The sequence below is a fragment of the Colossoma macropomum genome, unplaced genomic scaffold (assembly GCF_904425465.1).
Source record: "Colossoma macropomum unplaced genomic scaffold, Colossoma_macropomum, whole genome shotgun sequence".
In the NCBI taxonomy this organism is placed as follows: domain Eukaryota; kingdom Metazoa; phylum Chordata; class Actinopteri; order Characiformes; family Serrasalmidae; genus Colossoma; species Colossoma macropomum.
This window is the reverse complement of record NW_023494801.1, coordinates 22190368-22201383: the sequence shown is the minus strand read 5'-3', so window position 1 is coordinate 22201383 and position 11016 is coordinate 22190368. Positions and strand designations below refer to the sequence as shown.

The 11016-nt window shown below is 37.0% G+C and overlaps 2 protein-coding genes across 2 annotated transcripts in view; one reads left to right on the top strand and one right to left on the bottom strand.

The window, feature by feature from the left end:
- Window positions 1–6256: 6256 nt before the first annotated feature.
- On the top strand, window positions 6257–7501 carry LOC118821405 (neuropeptide B-like). Its single transcript, XM_036589996.1, has 2 exons — window positions 6257–6564; window positions 7159–7501. The coding sequence occupies exons 1-2, from the start codon at window positions 6307–6309 to the stop codon at window positions 7285–7287; spliced, it is 387 nt and encodes a 128-aa protein (XP_036445889.1). The 5' UTR covers window positions 6257–6306; the 3' UTR covers window positions 7288–7501.
- Window positions 7502–8266: 765 nt separating this feature from the next.
- The window catches only part of LOC118821785 (guanine nucleotide-binding protein G(o) subunit alpha-like), a 41964-nt gene continuing 39214 nt past the window's right edge, over window positions 8267–11016 (bottom strand). Inside the window, exons 10-11 of the mRNA XM_036590512.1 lie at window positions 9348–9435; window positions 8267–8457 (exon numbers count right to left, since the gene is read on the bottom strand). Of these exons, the coding sequence (XP_036446405.1) occupies window positions 8267–8457; window positions 9348–9435 (279 nt within the window). The remainder of the gene's footprint in view (window positions 8458–9347; window positions 9436–11016) is intronic.

The window sequence follows — 11016 nt, the reverse complement described above, 5'->3', positions numbered from 1 at the left end:
AGGAGATTTCCATTGTAAATCTGTTCAATGGAAGCATGTATCTGTTTGTTTAAACAAATGAGCCTTCAGGGTTTTTTTCCATGCATTTATTTCATGGTGCGTTGCTGTAGTTTTACCACTAGGTGGTGCCAAAATGTGTTCTACAATGCTGTGCATCAAACACGTTATGCTGCTTCTGTTTGACTCTTGCACTTTCCTTATGATAACTGTAGTCAATGTTATAAAAACATCTGAAACAAGCCCTCTAAATCATTACACAAGGAGGTTTACAGATAGGCCTTAAAACTTTTCTGTGATATCCTGGACTCATCTTATATTCATTATGTATAATTTCTCATTCTTGGTCAGTAGAATTTTTTTTTTATTATTTTAAATACAAGTATTACTGAATGTAATACTGAACCTACTGAGCTGACCATCTCTTAGACAGTGATTTCATATGTACACTTTTATATTACTATGTTTCCAGACATAGATTAAGCTTTTCTCTTACACTTTTAGCAGAAAGGGTTCTATCTAATACCAAAAAAGGTTCATAAACTCTTAAAAACAGGGTTTCTTTAAAGGTTCTAAAAGCAATGGTAGAACCGTCACAACTCAAAGAACCCTTTGCATGTTTAAGTGGTTCTTTGCACAGCTAAATGTTTCTTCTGTGATGTAAAACTTGTTGTGCATAGTTCTTTAACAAACCTTTTAAAAATGGTTCTAAATAGCACCAAAGGGGTTCCTCTGTTTTTCACGTCAATTACAAGTCAGCGAAACCCTTTTCAGTGCTTTATAGACTGATTTTTAAAAGGTTCTTTAAATAACCTTATACAGCAGGATCTCCCTCATAGAGAAGAATCATGTAAGCATTCAAGTGGTTCTTTAAATTATGTTTATATAATTTAAAGATGTGTATTGTCAAAATAGGGGTTCTGATCATTTTTAAGTCTGCATGTCTGCACCTATGTGGCATACATGTACAGTGCTGTGAAAAAGTATTTGCCCCCACCTGATTTCTTCTATTTGTGCTAATTTGTCACATTTAAACATTTCAGATCATGAGACTAATTTTAATATACAACAAAGACAACATGAGTAAACACAAAATGCAGCTTGTAAATCATCACTCCAATTATTAAAGATAAAGATTTATTTGAAACCTATATCACCTGTGTGAACAAGTAATTGCTCCTAAACTTAAGAACTATCTGTGCCACCCTTGGCAATCAGTTTTCAATTAGTTGCGATGAGCCCATGAACTGCCCATTTAGGGTCTTGCCACAGCATCTCAATGGGATTCCAAGTCGGGACTTTGACTTGGCCACTCCAAAACCTTATATTTGTTTCTTTTGAGCCATTCAGAGGTGGACTTGCATGTGTGCATTGTCCTGCTGCATAACACAACTGTGCTTGAGCTTTGGGTCATGAACTGACAGGCGGACATTCTCCTTCAGGATTTTCTGATAGAGAGCAGAATCATGGTTTCGTCAATTATAACAAATAGTCCAGGTCCTGCAGAAGCAAAGCAGCCCCAGACCATCACATTACTACCAACACGTTTGACTGTTGGTATGATGTTCTTTTGGTGGAATGGGGTGTTAGCTTTATGCCAGATGTAACAGGATCCATGTCTTCCAAAAAGTTCCACCTTTGACTCATTAGTCCACAGAATATTATCCCAAAAGTCTTGGAGGTCATGAAGATAGTTTTTTGACAAATGCAAGACGAGCCTTTGTGTTCGTTTTGGTCAGCAATGATTTGTGCCTTGCAACTCTCCCATGGATGCCATTTTCTCCCAGTGTCTTTCTCATTGTGAAATCGTGTACATTAAACTTAACTGACACAAAAGAGGTCTGCCATTCTTTAGATGTTCATCTGGGTTGTTTTGTGACCTCCTGGACGAGTCATCGATACACTCACTGAAATTTTGGTAGGCCCACCGCTCCTAGGAAGGTTCACCACTGTTCCAAGTTTTGTCTATTTGTGAATAATGGCCCTCACTGTGGTTCTCTGGAGTCCAGAACATTAGCAAGGGCTTTGTAACCCTTTCCAGACCGATTTCAATGACCCCCCCCTCCCCCCTCATGTGCTGCTTTTGAGACCTTCTAGCCTGCATCACATTGCCAGATAGGTTCTATTTAAGTGATGTTTAAATCCAACAGGTCTGGCAGTAATCATGTCCAAGTGTTGCTGGTGGGATTGAACCCAGTAGCGAATTGGCTGATTTAGAAGGTAAGGGGCAATTAATTTTTCTCATAGGGCCTGGTAGGGCTGAACAGCATTTTTCCTTCAATAAAAGAAGTCATCATTTAAAAACAGCATTTTGTGTTTATTTAGGTGATTTTTGTCTAAAAAGAAAACAGTTTGATTATTTATATTATTAAACATTAAAGTGTGAAAATGTTCAAAAATAAAAGACATTGGGAGGGGCAAATACTTTTTCACTGCACTGTATTTATACACATAAATATTCAGGAAAAAGTTTGTTTATAGTATAAATTTTATAGAGCGTTTGTATACAGATATCTGTTGGGTCCTGTCTTTAATGTCGAGTAGCCCATGTTTTGTTTCACAATGCTATTAGTATATAATAAAGTGGACCACTGTTTTTGAGTATGTTGCATGTATAAAATAATCTAATGATACCAGAAAATCTCATGTAGGAACAGTACAAACATTTTGGTTCTAGAAAGAACTTTTTTAATGATTCTTTAAAGAACGACATACAGCAGGTTTTCCTTATGAAACGAACCATTTGACCATGCAAAGAATCATTTATGCATTCAGATGGTTAGCTGAGTGCTCATGGTTCTATACATAAACATTGCCTTTACTTAAGAACCCTTGAATAACAACTTTTAGGGTGAACTGGCTGAATTTCAGTCTGCTTAGATGAAAAGTCAGCCTGAAGATGAAAGTGATTTACACGTTTTCAAGAGGAATCTTGTGCATCATAAATTCACTGTAAACTTAAATAAGTTGACATTACTTAAAAAACATGCAAACTTATTGCCTCAAAAAATGTCACTTAACAGTCTCAAGCTTAAATAACTTTATATATGAGTTAAAGTTGCTTTCTAATTTTCAATGATCCACACTTCTGCAACAATAATGGTTAACTCACACAGACCAATGATTTTAAATGGTTTCCATTGAGCTGGTTGTGCTCCACTTTTTCAAGCTCTGCTTAGTCTTGACTTAACTTGAATCACATAATGTTCCATATGTAACATATTAGTATAATTTCAAACAACTCCACCGAGCAGGCATTTCAACGTTTATTCACGGTTCAATCAATCCCAGCTGGCCCATGACCGACCTTCAACTTTGAAATGTGGTTGAAATAATGTCAGTTGTTGTTTCAACGTTGAAAAAATGTTGAAACAACTGTTAATCTTAAATGGTTGTGAAAAGGTTGACAGAATACTAATAAATCAACGCTGAAATTTCAACTTTAAATCAACATAATGTCAAACATCCTGCTTTATAAATATGATCATTATTATTATTATTATTATTATTATTATTATTGTTTTATTAGCATTTTTATATTTTGATCATAAGACCACTTCAAAAATCTAAATTTATAATGTTAAAAATAGAAAACAACAGCAACAATAATAGTAACAGGCAAATTAAGTTTGCGAAAAAACCGTGTTTGCCGCCTGTTGAAACAGCATGAACACTGAGGCGGGTTGAGTACACCCCCATTTTGAGGCTGCACGAGTGCGCCTGCGCTTCGGCGACGCGCGCGACTCACCAATGTTCAACTGAGCGGGAACAGCGGTTGGAGCTGCTTCTGGAAACTTCAAAAGGCTTCGAAACGTATTTGGTGAGTAATACTTGGTTTATTTGACGTACCAACAGTTTTTAATCAGACATTTACTTACTTAAATTTATAATCCTATAATCTGATGATGTTGAACTCTTTATACAATAAATCGAAAATTAGCCTCACTTGCTAAGTTAGCTAGTTAGCCGGTGGTCTGCTATGGTGAGCTAGCTGGGTTAGTCACCTTGACTCTGTTTGCTCTCACAGTGTAAGAAATTATGAAGTCAGTTAAAAGGTAATTTTTTTAATTACTTTTTTAAAATTGGAACGACATTGTCGAATTCATGTTCTAAATCTAGCTAATAAACTGTGAGGGGAATTCCGGCGCTTTTTAGAGAGCCAGTTCTTTTGGCTCGGCTCACTAAAAAGAGCCGGTTCTTGGCTCCTCAGATTTTTTGTTGCTTAAATTATTACCAAATTATGTGTAAAATGAATGACTAATGTAAAAACATACATCATATCAAATGTTTATTATTTATATGGCTTTATTTAATAGCAGGTTCCCTTGCTTGTCTTTTCTCTTCTAACTTATTTGCATTGATGGATGAACAGTTCGCATATGCCTGTGCAGGTTGTTTGTGGAGCCTGCTCGATATGAAATTTTAACTTTACAGTCTACACTCTGCCTTTGAACTGTCTATCACATTAAAATGTGTCCAAACTTTACTACGTTTCCATCACTCACTTTCCTCACCTTTCCGGCGTGTAGTCTATCTGACTATGTGAAGCGCGAAGCTCTCTCGCTCTCTCTTGTCTCCCGAGAGAACTTTGCGGGAGACTCTCCCTCCCTCCTGTTCGTGTGCTCACTGTGCTGTGTGTGTTTGTAACCCCTCCCCTCCTATTTTTTTTAAGTCCTGTTTCAGTGTCTTTTTTCCTCTTTTACTTCTACGCTCCCTATTAACCTGCCATATTTTAAGCTACGGAAGCTGTTCTCGCCAGGAGTGAACAAAGTACAAAACTTCTGAACATGAGTAAAAGTAGAAATCTTAAAGTACAAGTATTCTATTTGTATTTTACTTGAGTTAAAGTACAAAAGTACTTGTTTTTAAGTTGTGAATTGAAAATCATAATGCACTATATGTTCATTTAATTTTTGCAAAAGTAAGTACACTTTTATGAAAGATTATGGTAAAATAAGAATTTTGTTATGTGATGAATTAATGAATTAATGAATTAAACAGGTGTTAAAGAAAAATACACACGAAACTGAAATGTGCAGTACTGTGCTTTGTTTATATATATAAACAAAGCACAGTACTGCACATTTCAGTTTCGTGTGTATTTTTCTTTAACACCTGTTTATTGGTATATGGTAACTGTTTATTCACATATGTACTGGCTTCTATTTTGTCTGTGTTGTAGGCAGGTACTGTATATTTATGTAAGACAATTAAAGCAATGTTTCCAAATGATTTCTAGTGTTGTCACTGAAATTCATGTATGCATACAGGTGAAAACAGGTGAGCTTTAAGAATGTGTTACTTTACAAGACATGATACAGCGCATACTAGCTTAATAGATGATGCACATTAAAACTGTGGCAGACTATTGGTTGTTCAGCTGTGTTCACCTGTGCTGTATTCACTGGGGATTGGGTCAGTTGGTTTTCTTTTTATTGTTGTCTGGATTCTGTTATGCTATTTCAGAATAAAAGTGAATGTTAGTCTACATATGAGCAAATGCTATGCTTTTGATTGAGGTACATGTAGTTAATAAATAGAGATTTAAATTTACTCAGAAACTATATGGAAGTAAATTAAATTAGTTTATTTTGCTTGCTGGGAGTGTTAATATCACGACGCATCCGGATGTGAGGCGAGCATTTAGGCCAGTATCCAAACCAAACTCTCGGCCAATGAGGTTCAAGCTCGGTGTGCAGTCTACGGTCTAGATGTGGCCCAACTGATTTTTGCTATCTGGGAGACTCAATGTTGAAAGGTAAGACGTTGAAACAACGTCGCGATGTCAACGTTGATTGATCTTTCAAAATCGAAACATAATCCAACGTTGTTTCAACCTTGATCTACTTTGTTAAATGGATATAACAATAAACAAGCGGCTTATAATGAACAGAAACCAACAAAACCGCCAAGTATGCTGAGAAGGACTCATCTAAATTAACAACTAGATTACTATCCGAGTGACAAGAAATAGTGTTATTAGATTTGTATTGGTCATTTTAACAACAACAAAAAAAAGTTAGATAACCCCCAAAAATGAAGTTGCAATTATTATGTTTTACATTGAGCGAAATGTCTGCTTTTTGTCTGCCACTGAGGGATAATTTCTCAGATTGCAGAAATCGCACTCAGGAATCCTCTCCGGCGGAAATGAATCATCGCCGAAATGAAGTTGACGAAATGTGGACCCGCTCGGAGCTCGTATATAAAGCTCAGACTGTGGAGGAGCAGAAACAGGTGAGGTTCAGTCTGAGTGAACGCTCAGTTGAAGGAGTGGCTAAAAGGACTCCCTCCTCAGCATCTTCGACCATGGTGAAGTTCGATAAGTGGGCTCTGGCAGTGGTACTTGTTTCAGTACTCGCCGCGTACAGACCGGCAGAGGCCTGGTACAAACAAGCCGCCGGACCCACTTACTACTCGGTGGGCAGAGCGTCCGGTCTGCTGTCCGGAATCCGCCGTTCACCGTTCAGGAGAGCCGAGCTGGACACGCAGGAGAGCAGAGAGTCCTCCGAAAACGAGCTGCTCTCAGACGCTTACCTACACCGCAGCTCTGCCCTGAACAGCATGGTGAGTCTCGTTTATTAACGGTTACGTCTACAATCTAAACGAGAAAAAAAGTATTTTTTTTAAGTTTACAACAGCAGCAACACCATAGAGCTGTGATCATGCTACCAATTATGCTACGTTTTAGCCAAGGAAGTAAGGTTTTCTTACTTCTTTGGCTAAAACGTCAAATATCACGAAGAAAATGGTCTCATTTCCACCATATCTATAATTAAAGGGTTGAGAAAATTATCGTTAGCTGTTTGGTCAGAAAATTGACGGCACGCGCACTAGCGATGTCCGACTCATAAGTGAATCGTTCTTTTGAATCGGTTCACAAGTCCAACGGCATCAAGCTTTTTATCAACATCTACACACGGCGCTACAGGTTGAATGATTATAGTAAAATTCGAACAGCAATAATTAACAGTATAACGTCACTAAAAATCACTTTTAAAATTGCTTACATTTCTCTGGCTTCCTCTTTCTGTGCTTGTCAATCGGAAGTTTGATTCAGTGAACGAATGAATCGGTTCGTTGAAGCTGAATCGAACGTCCCGTCAGGTGCGTTCACTGTAACAAATGTGAATTAATCTGTGAGTAATTTACTATCTGCAGAATATCTGTGTCAAAGACGTGACGCCGAACCTGAAGAGCTGTGAACTCGTCCGGGACCCGAGAGACACATTCCGCTGCGAAGCGACCGTGTTCATCTCCCTGGACTCCACAGAGTGTGTGAACGCCTGAGGAGCAGCAGCTTCACCAGAAGACTCTACCTCCCAGTTAACACGGACGAAGCCGTTACAGCCTGTCTGTCATTTTATGTGTCCAGCTGTTCTGGTCTGTAGACGATTTGTTCACTCGGTTGCTGTACTAATTGGGACCGATTCATTTGAGCAAAACATCATTGAGTTTATACTGTAGAACTGAGCCACACTGTTTTACGTACACACTGACCTTAAATGTTTTGAAATGAATGTTTTTAGTAACATAAAACTAGTTTGGTTGCTGACGTCTATTAAATGATTCAAATATGCCATTCCTGTACAACTTTCAACAGCTTTCAAATAATTAGTTGGACACTAAGCTATAAAAAAAGAAAGATGAAAATCTTCAGAATGATTCACAGAGCCGTACAAGACTCTAATATGACTGACAAAGCTGTATAACACTGAGAAGTAAATTATTCATCATTATTTTTAAAAGTCGATCAAATCTCAAGCCAGATAAATTGACCAAAAAAATCATGTAATTATATAATTATAGTATAACATTTAACCTGTTCAGTGCATTTTTGAACTACTGAATAAATCATCTAAAAATACACTTTGGCTACCAATTTGCAATATTTTAATTCATTCTGAGTTACAATTGAATATAAAATGGCAAGTGACTTCAAACTTTCAAAGAGTGTGTGTGTGAGTGTGTCTGTGTGTGTGTGTTTAGCTCCTCATACACAGTGAATCTGAGGGCAACAGGATCCAAGAACTGAATTCAGGAATAAAAAATGTGAAATAAACATGAAAAAAAAAAATCCTCTTTTGTCTTAGTTTTAAAAATCATGCAAATCATATAACTGGTTTTGTTGAAAAACAAAACATTTATTACATAACATGTCCATGGTCTGACACACAATACCAGTCATCCTAAACATTAATAAAAAAGTACATTAAAAGCATTATAAATACAAATCTTACATGTGCTTGAAGGTTAATGCTTCCCATTCTTAGAGCAGGGATACAGCTTCAAGGTTCTGTCTTGAAATTGTGTTCACGACAGCAGAAAACACATCCCGCACAGTCACCGTGTCTGTGGCGTTGGTGTAGTGAGGATACACCAGCTTGCCTGAGGTGGTGCAACGTGCCACAAACAACGCAGTAACATAACGAGCTGCTGCATTCACGTCATAGTCCGGTCCTGTGGCACATGGCAGGGAAACGTCTGAGTCAGTGTTCACAAACTAGAGTAGGAGCGCTGTTGTTAAAGTGATCGTTGGGGGGTGGGGTGCACAGGCAAGCATGTGCTGATTTAGTTTGAGAAATGCTAAATGGGCCATAAGCTTCCACTACTTGTCATCTCCATTAGCCTTGTAGCTCCAGTGTAAACATAAAGAAGCAACCTTCAGACAACAAACAAGTCTTGAAAACTAATTGAAAACGGTAAGTTTAGTGATTTTTTAAGAAGCTATCACTTCAACAGAGAAGGTGCAAAATCTCGGTTCACCATAAATAGGCAGGAATCTAATCCAAGAACTACAGAGATCTGCTGGTAAAATCTTAATTAAAAAAAAAGTGTCAACTTACTAATGTGTGGGAATGAGTTGTGGTCACTATTTAGTAAGGCATATACTTATGATCACTTTATTATCTCATTCCCACAGAATACTAGGTCGTAGCCACAACTTGACTAAAACGAATTAACTAACTTGTTCCCACACCTTACTAAGTAATGGCCACAACTTGCATTAGGATTCTATTCCCTTGTCTTAGTAAGTTGTGGCCAAACATTATTTTTATTAAGAACAGGTATCACCAGCAGGGATCTGTATAGAACAGCCTCCCTGCTCCAAGATGGACCACCAGCCAAGAAAATCAGGTCAACTGTCCTGAATCAGTCAAACATTATTTCAGGTATCACTGAACCAAAGTGAATTCTAAAGACCCTTTATCAGCTGGTTAAGCTCATTTGTGAATTAATATCCTTAAAATGTGTGTTACCCATCATACAATAACATTTATTATGAAATAACAAATAAAACCCAGAATGTCTCACTCCAAAGTTTCCAGTTCAGAAGATGTGGGCCTCACCTTTAAAGTCGGAATGGTAGAGTCTCAGGTGTCTTCCAGAGTGCAAAATCTTCTCACAAAACAGATCAGTTTTGTTCATTAATAAAATCTGTGGATGTAAACAGAAAATGTGAGAATAACTGGACTGTAAAACTATAAAACACTGACCTGATCTCCTTAACACTCACTTCTACACAAAGAATAGATATGTAAACAATCAGCTGCTTGAGGAGAGGGGTGAAAATTCTAGGGTGACAGAACTTTGTTACTATACTTACGTATGATTTTCAAAGATCTCTACTGGAGTACTATTGAAATTAAATACTTGTACTTTTCTGAGAAAAAATAAACCTTTTACTCCTAAGATTTTCATTTAGACCTTATTCATTAAAAATCTCGAATGCCAGATTTTTTCTTTGAAACTGCCCACATGTACACTAATTTATGTTTGTGCCTTCACATATAACCTCATCACACACCACCAAAAAAAAAACTTAATTTATTAAAATATTTACTTTTACACTATACTTTTAACATTTTACATATGTACTGTATACTTTGTATGCTTGAATATGTTCGAATGTAGATAATTTTCACTTCCACTCAAGTTTATTTTTGGCTGTATATTCCACTTCAGGTATGATTTTGACAAAGTACTCAGACCTTCACTTCAGTATAGTTTCTCTGTACCTTTTCCACCCCTGCTTAAGGAACATTTATATAAGAATTTATGTTTTCCTTCCAATAACACATCAGATTTGGTTTACATACTGCCATATTGCTTTATTATGAGCTAACAATTTGAATCAGACATGAACCTCAAAACACCAAAGTTGGTGCTCAAAAACACAAGCTTAAAAAGCATCTTTAAAGGAATGGTTCCCAATCAAATTTACCCCAAATGTAGTAATCACACATACATAAAGGAAGTTCTTACATTTCATATGATGTCATGCTGTATAATTGCTGCCATTTTGAGGACTGAACAGGGGACTAACTGTGCTAGCTAATGAGATGCCTTTCTATTTGATGTGCTGTTTTTCACATCACAACAATCTGGCTGACCACGATAAGCCTCCTTAATTACCTTTAGTTGTGATCAAACCTAACCAACTTTTGTCTTTACCTAAAATTCAAAAATTGTCTTCCATGTTAGCAGCAAGTGCCACATGCCATCCCAAAAACATCCCCTGCCACAAGTCACTTTTCTTTAAATGAACATAGCTGGCTACATATTTAGGCATCACTGTAAGCTAGTGAGCTACAAACCAAAGGTATTAGTACACATAGTATACCTCAGAGTTTGCAAAATATATAATTTTACACAAGACAAACATGAATTGTCTTCATAATTTAAATAAGATATGAGAAAACAAGTTGCCAGTATTAAGTTCCACTTGCTACTGGCATATAAGCCACTTGAAACCAGCAATAAACGTCAATTCTTCACATGCCATGTTACACTTGACTTAAACATCAATCATTACATTAATCATTGAAATGAGATACGGAAAAAATGTTCCAGTTGCAGCTGACATTCTATTCATTATTGGCATGTTGTATATGCCAGTGGCAGGTTAAACGTCATTTCTTTCATGTCAGTGGCATAAAAAACAGTCATAGGCAAACATCCCTGGTAAGATTACATGTTTTGTTGATTTTCTAACTGAAAATATGTAAACACATCCTC